The sequence below is a fragment of the Sceloporus undulatus genome, chromosome 3, assembly GCF_019175285.1.
Source record: "Sceloporus undulatus isolate JIND9_A2432 ecotype Alabama chromosome 3, SceUnd_v1.1, whole genome shotgun sequence".
NCBI classification, from domain to species: domain Eukaryota; kingdom Metazoa; phylum Chordata; class Lepidosauria; order Squamata; family Phrynosomatidae; genus Sceloporus; species Sceloporus undulatus.
Genome location: NC_056524.1, coordinates 81,209,084 through 81,230,968, shown reverse-complemented (window position 1 = coordinate 81,230,968; position 21,885 = coordinate 81,209,084). Strand labels below are relative to the sequence as shown.

Sequence of the window (21,885 nt, the reverse complement as noted above, 5' to 3'; positions counted from 1 at the left end):
TCATTTTCATCCACTAGTGTATAATCTCTCAGAAATAGTTTTCCTTTTTGGAGGTTGGTGGGGGTGGGGAATTAATAATCATACAGTTTCAAGATTAAAAAACTGCAAACATTATTTTGTTTCTAAAGTTCTCGTGGCTTAAAATGATAATGTTTGCTTCTAGTGTCCTTTCAATACATTCATATTTATTTTAATCAGTGATAATAATCATCTATATATTTAATTTTGAGCCAGCTGTGATATAGTTTTAACATACCACATACTTACCAAGATTTATTTACATATTTCTATAAATGAAAGTCAAGTTTTTTGTGTACATAATAAATGTACAGGTGTAGATTTCAACTGACACAAATAAATGGACAGCCATTGGGACTGCATGGCATGATGAATTCTAGGCTCAACTATCTGAAGGCTAATGGCTCTGCATTGCCAAACTCCTATTCATCATGAATGAAATAGACAAAGGCTTAGCGATTCATCCATATTTCTTTTTCACAGTGACTGCAACAAGGAGACAGACAGCATCCCTGCACCTTACCTTGTTTTGTTGTGTACCCACATCTAATTTAGGGGACTGTTTCTCTGAAAACACGGGCTGTATTTTTCTGTGTCATCAGAAACTGGCTGAAACAAATTCATGATTGGAAAAATGAGAAATTTAAAGACATCAAAACTAACCAATTTTGCCATTGCTAGATAGCTGACATTAAATATTCAGGATTATATTACCTTGGAGTGATATGGGTTTGAGCTACCATGCACATGTTGATCAATTTTTGTTTTTTCCATTGAAGGAGGAAGATTGAAGAGACTGTGGTCATGCTCAAGCCTCTTTATCTATATTTCATAGCTTTAGTAGAGTTTCTGCAATAAGAGAAATGAAAAAAAAAAAAGACTTAGCGTTGGCCATACCACTAAACATAGTGAGGAGGTAATGTCAGGCAGCAGATATTAGGAAATATGCAGAGGGAAGTAGTGACAGCTTCCTTGTTGTCCCTTTTCACCGGAAAACAGAGAGAGTATATACACTAGTGGCCTCCAAACTTGTATAGGCTACTGCCCACTTTCCTCTTGGGCAACAACACTAGTGTCACCCAATATCTATTTCTTGTCTGTGCACTGGTCAAATGGCTACTTGGCCTGCAGTGTCTACCTCAGATGCATCTAGCTCACCACAGACTGCTCCTCTGCCTCAACTTCTCATGTGGAATACAGCAGCAGCACTCAGAGCTATTCCTCCCTTTCACCCACACCAACTTTAACCTTACAGCAAAAGGAAGGCTGATTGGCCAGCTGTTTGGCTGCTGCTGCTCCCAGGGTAACTGGTGCAAAGGGTACAGCACTCATGTAGCCATTTGTGCACCATTTAACTTATTCTCTAAAATTAATTCTAGATTATTTAGTAATTTTAGTCTTGTCACAATACGATGTCTCTTCACCTAAGTTAAGATTAAAATGTTTGGTTGGTGTCTGTGGGTATGTGAGCTCTTGTCTTTATCTGGAAAAATCCCTGAAAATACTTGTTTGATTTCTTCCCACCCATAGTGTTTGTGTTAAGGAAAGCTGGATAGTTCAGTTTTCTAACAAATATTTAGTGCTGACACATAATTGATTTGTATAGATTGGTTTCATTCTGCTGTGCAATTAGCCATAACATTAAGAATTTTCCCCCTCAACCTATTCTACAATTTAACTTAAACCTCTCCATTCCATCTAACTGCTACTTGCTGAGAACTTGGAAAGAACTTGGATAACTTGGATAATTCATTGGAAAGACTGGATAATTCATTCCCCAGTCCTGAAATTGAAGAATTCCTTTCGTTCGTTTATATTGTTATCTTAATTAATGGTGTGAGACTGATTTTGTTGCACTTCTTTTACTAAAATGTTGATGTTGTAAAATATATCTAAAAGAAGGAATAATCCCATATTTATCACAGAAATTATGAAGGTGGTGGTCTGCTCATTGTTTCACATTGAGTAAAATATACTCTCTATATAAGAGAGAACAATTTATTGTGTCAAATCTTAGCAACATATTAAGTGAACCCAATCTGAGATATAATTGTTTTAAACAACTCTAGAATGGTCACTAAAGAAAAGTAGGTTTTCAAATTAGGCAGAGACTGCGTTCTGCTTTCTAGAATATGCAAATTCCTAAATTGTTATTTTTTTCTTTTTTTTTTTCTTTTTTTTTGATCTTTAGCGGATGGATGTACTGACTGGTCGGTGGATTACAAGAAATATCAAGTCTTAGTGGGAGAACCTGTTCGTATAAAATGTGCACTGTTTTATGGATACATAAGAGCAAATTACACTCTAGCACAAAGTGCTGGACTCAGTTTGATGTGGTACAAAAGCTCTGGACCTGGAGATTTTGAGGAACCTATAGCTTTTGATGGAGCCAGAATGAGCAAAGAGGAAGATGCGATTTGGTTTCGTCCAACGGTGGCACAGGACAGTGGACTTTATGCATGTGTCATAAGGTAAGTAGCTTTGATTTTCTTCCCCCAGGGAAATCACAGAGAAGCTTTATAAAATGAAGTTTCTTTGTTCTTTACAGCACCTCATGATTACAATTTTATCATGTCATATTTTTTATTCTGCTGGGTTTGTATGTAATGGGTGTCTTTACCTCTTCAGTGTATTTATGTTTATCTGTTTTATGTTCAGTAGAAACTATGTGTATTTTACATATGCTGCCCAGTCAGTTTCAATTGGTCTTCACACTGTGTTCCTGTGTGGTGAAAACTCCCCATAGTACATTTTGAATGAGTTTGCTTTGAATATGTAATCTTTGAAATGGCATTTTTAGTAGACATATAAGCCATATTTATGACTTTGCTGTTCCCTGAGGAAGGAAATATATTTTATTGCCTACTGGGAGTGTTAAGATTAGCAGATTCCATTTCCCCCCTGCTACCTGTATTTTTCTGTTATTTCATTTATGCCATGATTGTCACATAAGTCATTAGAATGTCTACAGAAATGATACCTGAAGGAAGGAAAGACTTGGTGAAGGCAAACTAATTTCAGGGGAAATAATTCCCTAAAATTTATACTACAGGTATCATTTCACAGTGATCTTAACAGCTGCATAATGAAACAGGATGAGATTAAACTCAACATGTTTTAAATGACACATGAATGAATTGCATACACATGCATGTTCCAGTATAACATATCACTTCTTATGCTTATGAAATGCATATCCTACTGTTCCATATCTTTCTGCATTACTAAACAGATTCACTCTGAGACATATTTTCCTGCTTAGGGAGAAAACAAAGAGAATCTCAGCTCCCACTTAGATTTTGAAAATTACTAGAGAATATAGAATTAAATTTAGAGATAGGTTAAATGATGCATGTAAAAATGCATGAAAGGCCTTGCAGAGAAAATGCACAGTTTATTGCTAAATGGATTGTAACATTTTGGTTATTGCCCTTTGCAGAAAGACTGTAAAAAGCTCTGATTGCTTTTCATTGACACATATCTATAGATATGATCAAGTTACTGGCAAAGCACAGGTTCCATTATAGATTAAAGTCTTGTAAGTGTGACCTCACCTTTTATTAAGGTAGCCTGATTCCATAACCAGTTGATAAATGCAATATCTTTGCCCCCCCCCCCTTTTAGCACTCATTGCTAAGTATTCAAAATATTGCCACACATAGGAAACTATGCTCTGTGAGGAGTGTCTTAGGGAGCTTGGTATGTTTAGCCTGTGGAAGAGATGATTAAGAGGTGACATGATGGCCATGGTTTATTTGTTTAGAGTATTTATACACTCTTCATCCACAATGGCTCTTAGAATGGCTTAAGAGTTTGCTAATTTGATGGTCTCAGGCCTACAGTCTAAAAAGACATGATACAAAAGGAGAAGGGAATGGCAATGGCCAAGGGGACTAGGTTCAGCAGATACTGCTGATTCTTCTCGCCCTCCAAACCCAGGACAGTGGCAGTTGGAATGGAGGGAGTGCCCTTCATCCACTTCTGAAGCTAGGCATGGTGGAGCTGTGTCTGGCCCTTTTTCTCTCCCTCTGAGACCAAGGTGGTAGCAGTTAAGATGCAGGGAGGATCTTTCATTTGTCTCTGGGCTGGGCATGGTGGAACTTTGCCTGCCTCTTCTTCTCTCCCTCTGAAGCCAGGGTGGTAGCAGCAATTAAATATTTGAAACGATGCCATATGGAAGAAGATGCAAGCTTGTTTTCTGTTGCTTCAGAGACTAGGACACAGAACAAGGGATTCAAACTACAAGAAAAGAGATTTCACCTAAACATTAGGAAGACCTTTCTGATGGTGAGAGGTGTTTAATAGTGGGATATGCTGCCTCAGAGTGTGGTGGAGCCTCCTTGTTTGGAAGATTTTAAATAGAGGTTGAATGGCTAGCTGTTGGGACTGCTCTGAACTTCCATATTTTTTTTAGTTCACCATACCAGTACTTATATACTCTCATTATGTGCTCCATTCTTCACAATGATAAATACTTTTCCTTATCATTGTTACTCACTCTATTCTTCACAATGATAAGTACTTTCCCCTATAATTGTTACTCATATGCTCATGAATAGAGTAAAGGTGAGTAATTGCTTAGATTCAAGTGCAGGTCCTAATGATGTAGTTTGGTCATATATTAAAAGTCCAGACTTTAATGCTAATTTATACATGGCATTATATCTGTGATCTCAGTTTGTTCTCTTTGCTGAAAGTGCTGTATAATTTCTCCATTCATTTATCAAATTCAGTCATTTTAGATAAATACTGAGTTTATTTCTTTGGGGGAGGGGGGCATCATTGTGTACCATAAAAAGCTTCAGGCTTTTTGCTTATGTAATTCAGACTCTCTGCCTGCGAACATCTGTGAACTTCCAGATTATCCACTGTTGGACTGCAAGACATAATTAAGAAAATTAGCATGTTGAGTGAGCTATATTTATTAGTGAATGACATGAATATACTGACCTGTTGGCCTTTCTACAATAAAGCCACCTTTATTTTCTAGCCATTAGCTGGCAACCAATCTTTTTCCCCCGACCAATGCATTAGGGAAGTTGCAAATGGATACAATATGACCCTAATATTCTAGTCCAATCTGCCCTTGATGCTGACAGAGGTGGCTTTGTTTTACCTGACAATCTGAGCGGTTTGAAAAAGGCTCTCCATTTTATAATGAAATATCTCAAACATTAGCTGATGCTACCCACACAACTCTCTTCTTGTTTTCTCTTCTTTCTCTTCTTTCTTGGCCTTTCTTTTCACAAGGCATGTACATAACACTTTGTAGTCAAAATACACCAAATCAACAGCAATAACTTTCCTTCCGTCAGGTCCTTACAATCTAAGTTTTGATAGAGGAAGAGTAACTGATAGAGTGGAATGAAGTAAGGAAAGGATTATCTGGGAACGAATGAATGAATATGAGCCTAGGTAGCAAGTTTATTTAGACCTTGCATTTTAGGGTAAAGAAGAAGGGGTTAGATATATGACTATTGATCCTGTATGTGTTGTTTGTGATAATGTTTTTAAACCACACTTTTTTGTATGCTGTGCAGCACAAGGAGAGTTCTGTTGATGAAGCAAATAAAAGCAAATGAAAGATTTATAAGAAAAGTAAGCAGGAGACGAAATGGCTGCTGAGCCCTCATCTCCATCTTAATGGATAAATGTAAAGGTACAGTGTTGATTCCCAGGATGTTACCTGGCAACCACAGTTTGAAGAGTATACAGTTAAAGCCACACTTGTCTTAGTATTAACTGGCATTCTCTCGGTAATTGTACCATGTCCTATATGTAACAGAAATAAAGGCCCGTTACAGATCGCCCAAAAGGAGCGGTCTTGGGTTGCTGCCGGTTGCAGCACGGAGGAGACGCAGCAGCCAAACCGCGCGACTCCTCCACGCTGCAAAGAAGGGGCATGAAAATCTTGCTCCTTCCGGCAACCCGAAAGAGACACCGCAAGTGCCAAAGCGCGCACTTGCGGCGTCACTTCTGCTGCGTGACGGACGGACGTAGAGCGTCCGTTATGTCAAAATGGCGGCATCCGTGTGGAACGGCCACCGCCATTTGTTACGGACTCTGTCCGTAACAGGGTAAGGCTAGAAGAGACGCCCCTTTTTCAAACTGGGACGTCCTGAGGACATCCGAAATGGCGGTCTGTAACCCGCCAAAGTTTCCTTTCCTTTTGAACTATATGTACAGACATAATAATAATAATAATAATAATAATAATAATAATAATAATAATAATATTTATAATGTCCTTTGCACCAAACAGCAGAACATTGAACATATATAATCCCAATAACAATAACAATAACATAAAACACTGTAAATATACATGAACTCTCCAACTTCCCATCAGTCACTATCTATTTCAGCAACCTTAGGCACAATTCAGCAGCTTAATCTGGTGAATGAAACAGCAAGGTTTTCAACCCCATATAAAAATGGGTGAGATCCTCTTCCAGATGGAGGTCCAAAGGAAAACCGCTCCACAGATGCGGAGCCAGATTTTGAAAGGCTCACAGCATTAACAGAACTGGTAATTGGACTGTGGAACAGGTGATGGCAATGTCAATACACCAGATACTGGTTCAATACCACCTGGAGCCTGCTTGTGTAACCTGGTGGGATGAGTCACATAAATGGAATGTAGTAATAGGGGGGTTTATCCTTTTTAGGAGAAATAGGCTAAACAAGAAAGGAGGAAGAATAGCATTATATGTCAGTGATGTTTACATATGTAAAGAGATCCAGGACTTATATTCTGAAAGCCAGATGGAGAGCATCTGGATAAAAATGAAAGGGGAGGGAAACAACAGGGATGTTATTGTGGGAGTCTACTACAGACCCCCTAATCAAACTGAGGTGTTTGATTATGCCTTTTTAGAAAAGATGACCACACACTCAAAAAGGAGAGATGTAGTAGTGATGGGTGACTTCAACTATCCTGATATTTTCTTGAAGTTAAACTCAACCAAAACCTCAAGGTCTTGCAAATTCCTCACTCATTGTCCAAAAGGTGGAAGAGGCAACAAGGGGGTCAGCTATTTTAGAACTGACCCTAACCAACAGGGATGACCTGGTTAATGGAGTGAAAGTGGAGGGATCCTTAGGTGGGAGTGATCATGTTCTCCTGGAATTTGTTATACAGTAGAAAGGAGAAGTCAGGCATAGTCAGACACACATTCTAGACTTTAGGAAAGCTAATTTCAGTAAACTAGTAAAGGGAAATACTGGGGGTGATCCTGTGGTCAGGAATACTAGAAGAGAAGGGAATTCAGGATGGATATGAGTTTCTCAAAAGGGAGATACCGAAGGCACAATTTCAAACTGTTCCAATCAGGAGGAGAAAGGGGGGGGGGTTAAGAAACCAGGGTGTATGATGAAAGAACTTTCAAAGGATGTAAGTTTTAAACGGTACATGTATAAGAAATGGAAAAAGGGGGAAATCACCAAAGAAGAATTCAAACAAATAGCGAGCACATGTAGGGGTGAAGTCAGAAAAGCTAAAGAACAGAATGAACTCAGACTTGCTAGAGAAGTTAAGAACAATAAAAAGGGCTTTGTGGGGTATGTTCTCAGAAAAAGGAAGATGAAGGAAATGGTAGGATCACTGTGTGGAGAAGATGGCAAAATGCTAACAGGGGACAGAAAAGTGGCAGAATTAATCAACAACTTCTTTGCCTCAGTCTTCTCACAAAAGAAAAAGGGAGCAGTGGAACCATAGGGGGAATCCAGCACAGAATAAGTAAAGAGGTAGTACAGGAATACCTTGCTAATCTAAATGAATTTAAAACTCCAGGACCAGATGAACTACATCCAAGGTTATTAAAAGAGCTGGCAAATGTAATATTTGAGAACTCCTGGAGAACAGGAGAAGTTCCAGCAGACTGGTGGAGGGCAAACATTGTCCCTATCTTCAAAAGGGGGGGGGGGAGGTTCCCAACAATTATAGCCCAAATATAGTTAGTCTGACATCAATACCAGAAAAGATGCTACAGCAGATCAATAGAGAGTCTGTGAACATTTAGAAAGGGACACCATAATCACAAAAAGTCAACATGGCTTTTTGAGAAACAAGTCATGCCAGATTAATCTGATCTCTTTTTAAAATATAAAATTACCACCTTGGTAGATGAAGGGAATGCTGTTGTTGTAGGATTCTTAAAGCCTGGACTTTATCTCACTAAGTCCACTGGCTTGACAGAGCAGAGGGACAACCAGAAGGCTGAGAATACAAAATTGTTCATTGCTGGCAAAATTCCTCAGTGGAAATCAAGTTTCAAAGAACTGAGGCAAAGAACCAACGAAAATGGCTGTTCATATAGGAATTCAAACAAGGAGGTCCCTAACAATACATTCCATTGCCTGGTTCAAAGTGCAAACGTACGGAACTTTCATACACTCAGGACACAGAATTTTGAACATTAAAAATACATTTTTGACTCATTTGGAATATTCCATCACTCCTTATCACTTATGTGTTATTTCCCTCATCCAAGGATGCTGCTCTTAATTGTTTCGGCTTTTAAAGCAAACTAGACGCCTTGATGCTTACAAAGGTCAACTTGTTCTATAAACATTTGTACTGCAAATCTTGTTCAGCATTTTCTCTCTCTCACAAAACCTTGTCTCCAGAAAGCTCAATTCTATATATCCATAGTGCACTCATTTCTGTAAATCTATAGCGGGGATATTAATCATTAAAAATCCATCCATCTCACTGTGGAAATTGCATACCTTTGGCGGGATTCAGACTGCCCCTTTGGGGTAGCCTGCACCCACCCCTTTCCCTGACGGATCGGGGCCTGAGCTGCCACAGCGGCAGCCCCAGAGGCCCCAATCCATCGCTTTTCCTGGCCTCGGGGAAGCGGCAAAACGCCACTTCCCCACAGCCTGAAAAGGGGTGTCCTTGGGGCTTCATGCCCCAAGGACACCGCAACAGTGGCAGGGAAGCAGAGAAAGGAGCCGCTTGGCCCCTTTCTCTTTTGTGTTGCTGGCACAGCCTTTACACAGCTGCACCAGCGACACAAACGGTGAAAGGAGCTCCAAAATGGAGCTCCTTCTGGCACCTCTGAAAAGGTGCCACAAGCGCCCTGCAGCGGTGCGCGTGTGTCACGCCCATGGCGCTCCGTTTGGAGGCGGCGCGGCCGTGATGTCATAATGGCGGCGCCCATGTAGGCAGGGCACCACCATTACAACACTGCAGGTACATGCTAAGGTTGCGGGGCATCTGGAAAGGATGCCCCAAGGCAACCCTAGCAGGTATTCAGGCCAGCACTTTGCACCGGCCTGGATACCGCTTTTATTTCAGTAAGGCCTTTGACAATGTTCCTCATGACATTCTTGCAAACAAGCTAGTAAAATGTGGGTTAGAACGGGCAACTGTTAAATGGATTTGTAATTGGTTGACCGGTCAATCCCAAAGTGTACTTAGCAATTGCTCCTCTTCAGCTTTGAGAGAAGTAACCAGTGGGGTGCTACAGGGTTCTGTCCTGGGTCCAGTGCTATTCAACATCCTTATCAATGACTTAGGGGCTATGCAGACTGCTCCAATGGGATAGTCTGCAGCTGCCCCATTACTGGCATGATCAGGGTCATGGCAACCTCATGCCACGGCCCCAATCTGGCCTCTGGAAGGCATAAAAAGGAGCTACCAAAAATGGCTCCTTTTTGTGACCTGCAAGGGGTGCCATAGCTGCGGTGGCATGGCTTTATGGTGCTCTTTTGGTGCTGCATCATATGGATGCAGCACTGGAGTTCCACAATGATGGTGCATGCAGTGTGGACCTGTGCAGGCCAAAATGGTGCCCTGAGGGCAGAATTAGGGTTTCCAGCATGAGGACGGTGCACCCTGACTCCACCCACAGGCCAGCAAAAAGTCTGTATAGGCCCATAGATGAAAGAACAGAGTGCATGCTTATCAAATTTGCAAATGACACCAAATTAGGAGGAATAGCTAATACCCCAGAGAACATGATCAAAATTCAAAATGACTTTAGTAGATTAGAAACCCGGGCCAAAGCTAACAAAATGAATTTCAGTACAGAGAAATGTAAGGTACTGTACTTAGGGCAAATAACTGAAACACATAGATATAGGATGGTGACACCTGGCTTAAGGAGAATATGTCTGAAAGGGATCTAGGAGTCCTAGTACACCACAAGTTGAACATGAGTCAACAGTGTGATGCGGCAGGGATAATTTGAGAGTGTATCTCCCCATACGAACCATTGAGAGCTCTAAGATCCTCAGGAGAAGGCTTTTTCATGGTCCCACCACCATCCCAGGCTCGCCTGGTGAGGACATGAGAGAAAGCCTTCTCAGTGGCTGCTCCTAACCTGTGGAACTCCCTTCCATGGGAGACTTGGCAGGTCCCCTCACTGTTTGTCTTTCACTGGCAAGCAAAGACATTTTTATTTAAACAGTCCTTTTAAGATCTTGCAGGCTTGGTTTTATTGGGGCATGAAGAGGTTGGTTTTAGATTATTATTTTTAACTTTGAATAGTTTAAATTTTATATTTATATATTTTATATTTTTTTACAATTTTAATTGTAAGACTTTAATTGTTGTTTTAATGTGTTTATGTATGTTGTTAGCTGCCTTGGGTCCCATTTTGGGAGAAAGGTGGGATAAACATTGAATAAATAAATAAATGAAATGAAAAGGCCAATGCAATTCTAGTTTTCATCAATAGAAGTATAGTGTCTAGATCAAGGGAAGTAATAATGTCACTCTTGGTCAGGCCTCACCTCACTATTTCCCTTTCTGAACACCATAATTCAAAAAGAATGTTGACAAACTGAAGCATGTCCAGAGGAGGGAGACTAAAATGGTGAAGGGTCTGGAAACCATGCCTTCTGAGGAAAGACTTAGAGAGCTGAATATGTTTAGCCTGGAGAAGAGACGGTTAAGGGGTGATATGTTCAGGGCTGGCTCATCCATATAGCTACCATATGACGGTTTCTTTGTACAATCACCAAAACATAAATGTATGCCTCCTTGTGTCCTGAGTACATTTTTTAATTGGCTTTTTGACTAATTCACATTACTATGATGAGAGATTGGAATCTAAGTTTTATTTCATGTTTTGCTTTAACAAACAAAACAGCGGAAATCAAGGGGTAAAAATAATTATGAAGGGTGACAGGGGGTGCCAAAATATTTCTCGCCTAGGGCGGCCAAATATCTAGAGCTGGTCCTGGATATGATAGTCCTGTTTAAGTACTTGAAGGGGTGTCACACTGAGTATGGAACAAGCTTGTTTTCTGCTGCTCCAGAGACAAGAACACGGAGCAGGAAAAGAGATTCCACCTCAACATTGGGAGGAACTTACTGACAGTAAGAGCTGTTCAATAGTGAACCACACTCCCTTGTAGTGTGGTGGGATCCTCTTCCTTGGAGATCTTTAAACAGAGGTTGGATGGCAATCTGTCAGGGAGGTTTGATTGTGATTTACTGCATGCCAGGGGGTTGGACTGGATGGCCCTTGTGGTCTCTTCCAACTCTATGATTCTCTTAGTCTAAATAGGATTTTCTTTGATTTTATTTTCCTTTGATCTTTTTTATGGAGGTTTGCTTGCCTGCAGTGTACAGAATATAGTCAGTGACAGTCATTTTTTTGGATGAGGATTGATTTTCCTTCTTGGTTTGATCTGGTCTAAAGTGGAACACTAACACTGATCAGATTACTTCGGTCATACCTAATTGATATCATGTTAAATATTGTTACCAACACATTATGTATCCAGCAAAATTGTGCAAAAATCGATTAAAATGGTGTTACTTGAAAGCTGATGAGCATCCACAGGCACCTTTAATGGGATTGATGGTTCTTCAGCCCTGCAGCTCAGGGCTTCAGGGCTCATGTGGAGAAGAGGGGATCACCTTGTAACCAATTTGTCATACATCTTTGGAGTTCTGAGGCACCAGCTTTAGGATGACACAGGAAGCCACTGATATGGGCCTCAGGAGATGGCATGTATCTGGAATTTGATTCCTTGGACTCACCCAGTTCTTCATTTAGGCTTGTTGCCTATTTAGAATAGAATTCCATCCCAAGTCCCCTTCTCTGCTTAAAATTATTTAATAAATATGCTCCTAGGTAATCCATTTTTATGTCACACCTGTTATTTCCACCTCTGGATGAAATAAGGCTTTTTCTCATAACTGTAGAATCATTGACACTGTGATAGGTGTTAACATTAAATACAATGTTAACACCTGTTTAATGATCCTATGCACTGGGTAGGATAAACAGTTTTTCACTTACAGAAATATGTGTGCCCTGCAAGACTGCACATTACAATAGTGAGGAAGATGAAAATGCCTGAGAATAAAGAGTTCCCTGCGTTGGACATGCTGCTGCAAAAATGGAAAAGGAAAACAAACATTGTCACCCAGAAATTTTCAGGAGTACTGACTATCCTTTAAAACAAGATGCAGCAGTACAGAGACACACACATTGTTTTGGCCACCCATCCTCAAAAGCAATTTTCTAAAACCAGACGTGGGTTTATGGTCACTTCCATTTTTGTTTTCAGTTGGATAGTGTTGCCTGTGGTGGGTTCCAGGGATGAAAATAGACTCTGAAAATTGCCTGTACCCACTGCAAGTATATTCAGAGGACAGGCCTTCCCACTCCACCATCTGCGGGAAATTGCCCTACTGGTTGTTGTTAGCTGCCCTTGAGTTGACTTTGACTCATGGAGACCCTATGGATGAGACATCTCCAAGACCCCCTGTCCTCAGTCTTTCTGTTCAGGAACTGCAGACTCTGGCCTGTGTCCTACCTGACTGAGTCTATCTACTTAGCATGTGGTCTTCCTCTCTTTCTACTGCCTTCCACCTTTCCACCATCATTGTCTTGTCTAAATGATTCATTATTCCTCATGATGTGGGCAAAATACAACAGCCTCAATTTAGTTATTTTGGCTTCCAGAGAGAGTTCAGGCTTGATTTGTTCTAGAATTTCCGGTGGTTGGTTTTTGTTGTTGTTGTTGTTGTTGTTTTGTTCTTCTTGGCCATCCACAGTATCCTCAGCACTCTTCTTGAGCACCCTATCTCAAATAAATTTATTTTCTTTTAACTTTTTTTACTGTCCAGCTTTCACATCAGTATATGGTGATGGGGAATATGATGGCTTGGACGAGCCTCACTTTAGTGTTCAGAGTTGTGGCTTTACATTTTATGATCTTGTTAGTTCTTTCTTAGAAGCCCTTCCCAATCCTAGCCTTCTTCTGATTTCTTGACTGCAGTCTCCATTTTGATCAATATTTGACCCAAGGTAATTGTTGACTGTTTTAATGTTCTCATTGTCTATAATGAATTTTTGTATCTCTTCTGTGGTTGTTGTTGTTGTTGTTGTTTTGATGTTCAGCTTTAATCCAACCTTGGCACTTTCCTCCTTGACCTTCTTCAATAATTGTTCCAGGTCTTTGTTTCTGCTAGTAGTATTGTGTCATCTGACTATCTTAGCTTGTTAATGTTCCTTTCTTCTATATTACCTTCTCCTGCCTTTCAATCCCAGTTGGCTCTGTGTATAATACTTTCTGCATACAGCTTGAATAGATAGGGTGATAGTATGCAGCCCTGCCTGGCCCCTTTGCAGATCGGAAACCATTCAGTTTCTGTATGAGATCAAACTGCATAGCATGATGTCCAGAGCAGATGATACCACTAAGGCAATTTTAAACTTTTGAATTTAGTTTCCTAAAGAATGATACATTGGCCTTTGAATATGACCATATGTAAGAATAGTTTTACCACATTACAGTACAGGGAGAGAGATTTTTGAGACATTTTCTGGGGGGGGGGGGACCTCCAACAATTATTCTGTATTGTGCCTCTGTTTCTACTGTTTGTATTCATTGAATCCCAGGAGGTTCCTATCTAGCACATGGATTCAAAAGGGCAATTTTGCTGCATTTCCAAGAACTGTGGCTAACATTTGTTAGTATACTTCTGTTCCCAGTATTTCAAGGCAAAGTATCCCAGAGGCATTCTGTTAATGACACCCATAAGAGTGAGTCAGATTTCAGTTGCTTTCAGACTGAATTTGTGTTGTCAATTCTTTGATTAAATTGTATGTGGCCACCTATCCATAGCTGGGGCTGGCTGTCCATTTTGGACACACAACTATTTCTTTAAAAATGCTTTGCTATAATCCCTGTTAATTAGCTGTTAATTCCAGCACGGTCAGGGGTTAGCCTACATGACAACCACTGAAGCCATCAGCTGTGGAATGAAAATGGGCAAGAAGGTTCATCCAAAGTGTTTCCTCTCCCATCTTCTATTGAGTCTCAATATGTCAAACCACAAATTACCACCAATTAAGTATACATGGTATGTTCAAAATATAAAGGTGCCTATCTCTCCCATTTTCCCAGCATCTTACTTTTGTCCTCTCTCACTTATGTGCCATACAGTATGATGCCTGTTGTATTTTCTGGTATCATTTATGCTAAAATATGCACATTTCTTCTGCTTCCTGTGTTTTATCTTCCTGAAAATAGAGATATCATCCCATGTGTTCCTTATGCATGTGTCCCTTTCCTAAACCCCCATAAATGATGCACCAGTAGATCAAGGACTGCTACTTAAGAGAACAAAATGCAAGGATAAGAAAAGAATAGATTCTTAGGTGTGTGGGGGTTTTTTTTAACACATACTTGAAAGACAATTAGGAAAGAGGCTCACAAGAAGATTGAATTAATTCTTCATGCAAGCACCTCACTTGTAAGAACAATTCAACAATAGCCTTGAGGGAAAGGGAAGCAGCCAGAAGAGCAGAAGTGGAGTCACTGATCAACTACCTTTATCACAGGACTATTTAGAGATTTTATGAGTGGGACCATCTGTTGTTCAAGTGCACACTTGCCTTTGGGAGAAGTTGAGGAATTACATTTCTCTACTGCATGTAGTTAGAAAAGAGAGGGGGGAGGAAATAATTCTGTTTTTGTAAGAACAGGACAGCTTGCTTGCCTTCTTTCTTCAAAGTAAGGCTGCATTGCTGGGAAAGACAAATCCTTTCTGTGGGTTTGCATGGTTGCATAAAGAGAGTTGTTTTAGTAAGGAATAGTGAGCAAATCATCTGTTTATCAGAATTCTAATTTGGTAATACCTTCTGCAGACCAAAGTGGTTTTTTTGTGGGGAAGGAATGCCCCTCCATCATAAAGGCACATGGAACCTATTTTTGGGAATGTCTGGGTACCACTGTTCTTGCCAAAGTTGCTCTATGTCTGTCACGCTGTATGAGTACTGTTGATGAATAGCAGCTTTCAAGTGTTGCCACAGAATCAGACTTGGATTGAGGTCTGAGCTTTTATCGAGCCATTCTAAGTCATTCGGGTTCTTGTTTTTGAACTTTCAGTGTTACTTCAACTACTTAGGTCAAGTCAAACCTCCACCTTAGTTTCCTGGTCCATTACAGAAAGGTTTTCCTCTACAATTGTTCTGTATTTCCTTCCATTCATTTTGTCCTCAAGCCTATCATGTTACTCTCTCCTTCCCAAGAAAATGCTGCCACAACCACTTTGCTGTGGTAGGGTTCTTGAGGCAATTGTGACTTTGTGTCACAAATACTATTTTAAGGCAAGACAAAAAAAATCTGTTTTGGTGTCATCGGACCAGTAAACCTTTATCAAGATGCTTTCAGTATCTCCCACATGCCTTAATGCAAAGTCCAAAGTTGCTTCAATATAGGTTTGTTCAAACCATGGCTTCCTAACTATAATATGTAAAGATAGCTTTGTGAAGCATGCAGGTACTACTTGTTCCATGGACATGTTCTCTCAACTATGGCTTTCTCCAGCAAGTTCAGAATTACCACTAGCCTCTTGATTGCTTCTCTGACTAATGCCCTCCTTGTTTGATCACTGGGGTTTTGGTGGATAGCCTTGTCTACTCAGAATTTCAACTGAGCCATATTCTTTCCATTATATATTAATGGGAGGAATGGTACTTGGCAAATATTCAAACTTTCAGATCAGTTCTCAACTCTAATTTGTGTTTCTGCTTTAATTGATAGTAATTTGCTATTCATGATACCATTTGCTTAGTTTCGTCTCAACAAACCTTTAGGCCTCCCAGAAACAGGTGCATTTAATCTGCTAACATGTGGCATTACAACTGCACATAGGTAGACTCCATTCAACTCCTGGACTTCCACTCAGTTTGGATGAATCACAGCAGAGAGAGCAAATGAATCATTCAAGCCATTGTAATCCCTGTTACCATGTATGGATGTAAGAGCTGGACAGTTAAGAAGATGATACAAAGAAAATTGGTTCATTTGAGATGTGGTGCTGGAGAAGAGTGTCAGAAGGAAAAATAAATGGATCCTAGAGCAGATCAAGCCAGAAACCTCCATGGAAAACAAAATGACCAAACTGAGGCTGTCATACTTTGGACACATCATGAGAAAGGAAGGACTCATTGGAAAAGACAATAATGCTGGGAAAGGTGGAGGGAAGTAGGAAGAGAGGAAAGCCACATGCTAGATGTATGGACTCTATTAAGGAGATAATGGGTATGGGGTTGTAGAAATTAAGCAGAACAGTGGAAGAAAGGGGGTCTTGAAGATGTCTCATCCATAGGATCACCATGAGTCGAGATCGACTTGAAGGCAGTTAACAACACCAAAAACAAAATTTCTCTAGACGTAAGTATAATAGTGCCTTCTTTCATAACACAAACACACATACACACACACACACAAATGACTTTCATGAGGAAGCAAAAATCTCTTCCTTCTGTTTGTCTAATAAAATGAGGCTCTTTAGGGCAAAAAAGGGATTGGCAGCAAAGAGGAAGAAAAATGATGAATGATGGCTGGTAGTTGGCACCAGGAAGACAGAAAGCCCTGGTGAACAAGAATGCTTCAAGTACAATGACAGAATATGCAACAAAAGCTGTAATATACTTCCCACAGATACACATAATAATAATACTGACAACATGTTTATCTAATCTTGTGGCTCTGTGTGAAAGCCACAGAATCATTTGCTCAGTGGCTGGGCTAAAATTCATGTGTGCTGTGCCTTTCAGAACAGGAAAATTCTAGCTACATAAGTACTTTGTACAATTGCAATGAAAACCATAATATGGATTGATTATATATGACTATTATTCACACCAGGATGATTGGCAGAGCCATTGATGGAGGGTGGGGCTTTGATACCCTCCATGATGAGACCAGTATTTTCAAATGGAAGCATGGTCTAACAGACCAAGCTGAGGCTTGTGATGGGGGGTGGAGTCAGTATACAAGGATGGTACACCCCCCATCCTTCCTCTTTTCGATGACGCAGCCCAACCTCCCGCCCTAAATGCAGTATGAACTTTGTTGGTTGCTTTGGGGCCAGGTAGGATTTTTCTCCCCTTTCCCCTGGTTTTTTGCCTACCCCATACTGTATAAAAGGACTGGAAATTGGCTAAGGGTGGCTGATAAATAGGTTTCACTGGCCCATATGAGATTAAAGAATTGTTTAGTACATACCATTGGCACCCCTTTGTGGTGAAAGGTTAGGCTATTGATCAGCTTGTCCATGTCAAGGGATGTGGAGTTGTGAGAGAACCTACCTTTGAGGTAGACATGGGGGTTTTGCTCAACCTTACAAATTCGAGGGAATTTGGGGGAGAGTGTCTTATGTTTACTTTCCCAGGACTGGTTGAGGATGCAGTCTGAATAATTGGATATACCTCAGGGTTCGGTGTTTGTGCCCAAAGGGAAGGCTGATGAGGAGGTCTAGGACTGACACCTGGCTTCACCTGGTCCCATACCAGGTTTTCACTTTAATCATTTTCTCACAGTTTGATGTTTAAGGTGTAAGTTCAAGTGCTTAGCTTAAATAGGATATAGGTCAAATAAATAGCCCTTTATTCATCCAATTTACGTGTCTGGTCACTTTATTTCATGGTGGGGTATCAATAAACAACACTTACTTGCTTAAATAAAGAATCAAAGATTTTATTTTTATTTTTACCATGTGGAGGTTCTCTAAATAATTGTTGTTGTTGTTGTTGGTGGTGGTATTTGAAAAAAATCAAATTGAGAGATGATAAAAGTCATATGTCTGGTTTCCTAGAAAATTTTAATACACTCATGAGACTGGAATATTTGATACAAGCATATGTACTTTTGTTAGGTTTAACCAAGCATGAATCTGAAATATTAAAGGATTACTTATGTGAATTTATGCTCCAGGGCAAGAATGCCTCTGGAAGTGGGAAGAATAGTGTAGCTGTCTAGTTAAACAGGACTTGATTTATGAGAATTCTTGTTTTGTGGAACATCACTTGTAGTACCTCTAGAGATGTTATTTTGTGTTTACAGGTCTTAAGATATTGCTCCCTTTATTTTCATTTACAACTAAAAAAAGGATGTATGGAGCAGCAGGATAAGCCCAATAGAAATAGGATAGCCCCGTAACTATGTTCCCATGACAGTGGATGATGAATCCAATCCAAGTATTAGATAGCTTTAAAGGAGCTATCCAAGGTGCTGACATTGCTTGGGGAAAGAATTCAGCACCTTGGACAATTTCCTTAAAGTATGAAGTAACACTCTGACATGGGATCCACCAGCTACCACCGGCATAGTGGGGACAAAATTAGAAAGCTTTAAATTTAGTGATGGCTGAAATTGTCCTTCCTTGTTTTATAATAAATTGAGCTCAGAGTCAGCAACTGTAATAGGCTAGTGGTGTTGATTAGAACCCCCATGGGATCTTGGAGGCTGCAACCCTCCCCTGAAAAAGACATTTACTCCATAATAATCCCCTAAATACCTTCTAGAGTAAAATAACCTTTAAGGAGTGATGAGAGCCAGAGAAATGGGCAAAAATGTCTTACTTTTACTAAACTTTTTTTTAAAAAGAGACCTCAGAAATGGTAGTCTTTCTAACACAAAATATCTGAAACATTTCTGAGAAAGCTTAGAAAAAGCAGACAGTGAATATGTTAGTAACTCTCTTTCTCTTTTGCCTGCTTTTTTTCCTACCCTTGTGAGACATGTGTATAACAGGGAATGTCTAAGTGTATGCCCACTTCCCTGCCACACAAACATGAGCATATGAACTATTCTTTAGAAAGAATTATACAAAACATAGACTTATGCAGAACATTACATAGTGGAGAAATCCTGTGACCAGCATAAGGACATTTATACAGCTGATTCTGTTAAAAGTTTACTGTAACTAAATTCCAAAAAGAAAGGAATTCCAAAAGAAAATCAGCATGTGCTTTATAGGCAAGGCTTTGACTGCATAGGTCACAAATGCCTACGGAATGCGCTTGAAGACACAGAAGTGCCAAAGCATCTGATAGTCCTAATGAAAAATCTTTACTCAGGACAGGAGGCCACTGTCAGGACAGAACATGGAGAAACAGAATGCTTCCCAATTGGCAAAGGGGTCAGACAAGGCTGCTTCCTCTCAGCCTATCTGTTCAACATGTATGCAGAACATATTATATGAAAAACAGGATTGGACACAGAAGAAGGAGGAGTGAATATAGGTGGAAAGAATATCAATAATCTAAAATATGCAGATGACACCATACTACTACCTGAAAACATCACAGACTTGGAACAATTACTACGGAAGATCAAGGGGGAAAGTGCAAAGGCAGGCTTATTGTTGAACATAAAGAAAACAAAAATAACGACCACAGACAATTTACACAGATTCAACCTAGACAATGAAGAAACAGAAATAGTAAAAGAATTCCCATACCTGGTATCAAATATTGATCAGATTGGGGACTGCAGGCAAGAAATCATAAGAAGACTAAAAATGGGGAGAGTAGCTATGAGAGAACTAGAAAATACCCTAAAATGTAAAGACATACAACTGAGCATCAAAGTTCGAATCATATAAGCCATTGTATTCCCTATTACCATGTATGGATGTGAGAGCTGGGCAGTTAAAAAAGCAGATAGGAAGAGAATGAATTCTTTTGAGATGTGGTGCTAGAGAAGAGTGCTGAGGTTACCATGGCCAGCCAAGAAGTCAAACAAATGGGTCCTACAGCAGATCAAGCCAGAAATCTCTCTGGAAGCCAACATGACAAGACTGAGGCTGTCATACTTGTGTCACATCATGAGGAGCCATGACTCATTGGAAAAAACAATAACAATACAATAATGCTAAGAAAGCTAAAGGGAAGGTAGAGGGAAGCAACGGTCGCCCTCCTTGCCGGGCAGACCATTTTGCCTCTAGATGCGGCTGGACTACAAGCCCCAGAGTGTTCTGGGGCTTGCCTGGCTCCCTATTGGTGCGCAGGGGTGGAAGGGGCGGCCCTTCCGCTCCGCGATGCTCTGGGAGACGGTTTCGTTGGTGCGGGGCTTCCGGTCCTCCAAGGCTGCCCATTGGTGGGCTGGGCCTTGGAGGCGGGGCCCCGCACAGGACGCAGGGAGGGAGGGGCCTAGGCCTATATAAGGCCGTGTTGCTGGCCCTTTCCCTCAGTCGGTTGCTTGGCTTCGAGCAGAGCGGAGCCAAGCTGTGGAAGGGAGCAAGTCTTGGTGCTTCTCCTGCCCGCCCACTGCTGTTGTTAGGTGGTTTTTAGTCACAATTTGGCGGCAGCATAGGCCAGGATCTGCACGTTGTGGTACCAGGGCTATGGAGCTCTGGAGCTCTGGTTTGGGAGTCAATAGGTACCCGGGGGCAAATAGGGCAAGCGTTTGGCCATTGCGGGGGCCAGAACGCAGGAGCGCCTCCCGGTGACTAGGGGCTTTGTGAATTGGTGAACGCAAGACAAGGTTTGCGGTCAAGTTGTGTTCCTTAGCCCCTAGGTCATCCCAAGCACCGGGTGGGTGCCCGGTTTGGATAATCAGACTACATCAGGTGGTTTGATTGCACAGATCCTGACCTTATGCTTTGTGCCAACCCTACCAATTGTTTGCAAATAAAGTTGTGGCCTTACTTCCAACATGTTGTACTGTGGTTATTTGACAGCAACATCTGAGGCAAATAGAAAGAGAGGAAGGCCACATACTAAATGGATGGACTCTATTAAGTAGGTCATGAATTTGCAGGACCTGGACAGAGCAGTAGAGCATAGGGAGTCCTGGAGATGTCTCATCTACAAGGTCGCTGTGGTTCAAGATCGACTCAAGGGTGTATAACAACAACAACAACAACAACAACTAAATTCACTTGTTTAAAGGGGTTGTGGTAAAACTGTGCAAATTTCATCTGAACTTTTAAATCTCTTTACAGCTTAACTATTCTTTTTAATGCTTCTGCATTAGAAAAGGAAGATTAACACCTTTGTTGTTTAAAGAACAGAAAAGTAAAACAATTCTACAATTTAGTGCCATGAAAGGTTATTGCAACTTCTTTGCTACATAGCTAATTGTAGGAATTGATTCCAGTGAGTCATACAAAGCTATTTTAGATAGCAATTAGCATCTTCCTTTTAAATCAGTTCCATCTGTTCAAAAAGGTAAAAATTCCCATAAAAGTTTTAAAAGTCCTCCATATCTGTAGACATTATTATTTATTGCTATTCCAGAAACCATCATTTTCTAAAAGTTTTTTCTAAGATTTATGTTTTGTTGTTGTCGTTCAAACCACCATTTATTGGACTCTTTTATTTATTTATTTTAGTTCCAATTTTAGAGGAGCTGTACAAGATGCAAATCACATCCCAGTTGAATAGCTATTTCTCTTTCAGAATATAACATGTAATTCTTTATATGATTTGTCCCCTTTCTCACCCAAGATATTTCAAGGTTTCTGAGATCTAAAAATAACCAAGTGAAAAATTCTGAGGTAATTCTGTTTTGAATTTTTTGGTGGGGAGGAGGGGAATCCCAAAGTGCAAAAGCTTCTTTTTAGACTAGTAAGAAATTGCAGTTTACAAATTTTCAGTG

At 40.4% G+C, this 21,885-nt stretch overlaps 1 protein-coding gene across 1 annotated transcript in view; it reads left to right on the top strand.

Annotated features, from left to right (window-relative positions):
* Positions 1 to 2,255: 2,255 nt before the first annotated feature.
* Positions 2,256 to 21,885, top strand: part of IL1RAPL1 (interleukin 1 receptor accessory protein like 1) — a 544,731-nt gene continuing 525,101 nt past the window's right edge. Inside the window, exon 1 of the mRNA XM_042456097.1 lies at positions 2,256 to 2,489. Coding sequence (XP_042312031.1) covers positions 2,350 to 2,489 — 140 coding nt within the window. The 5' untranslated portion in view covers positions 2,256 to 2,349. The remainder of the gene's footprint in view (positions 2,490 to 21,885) is intronic.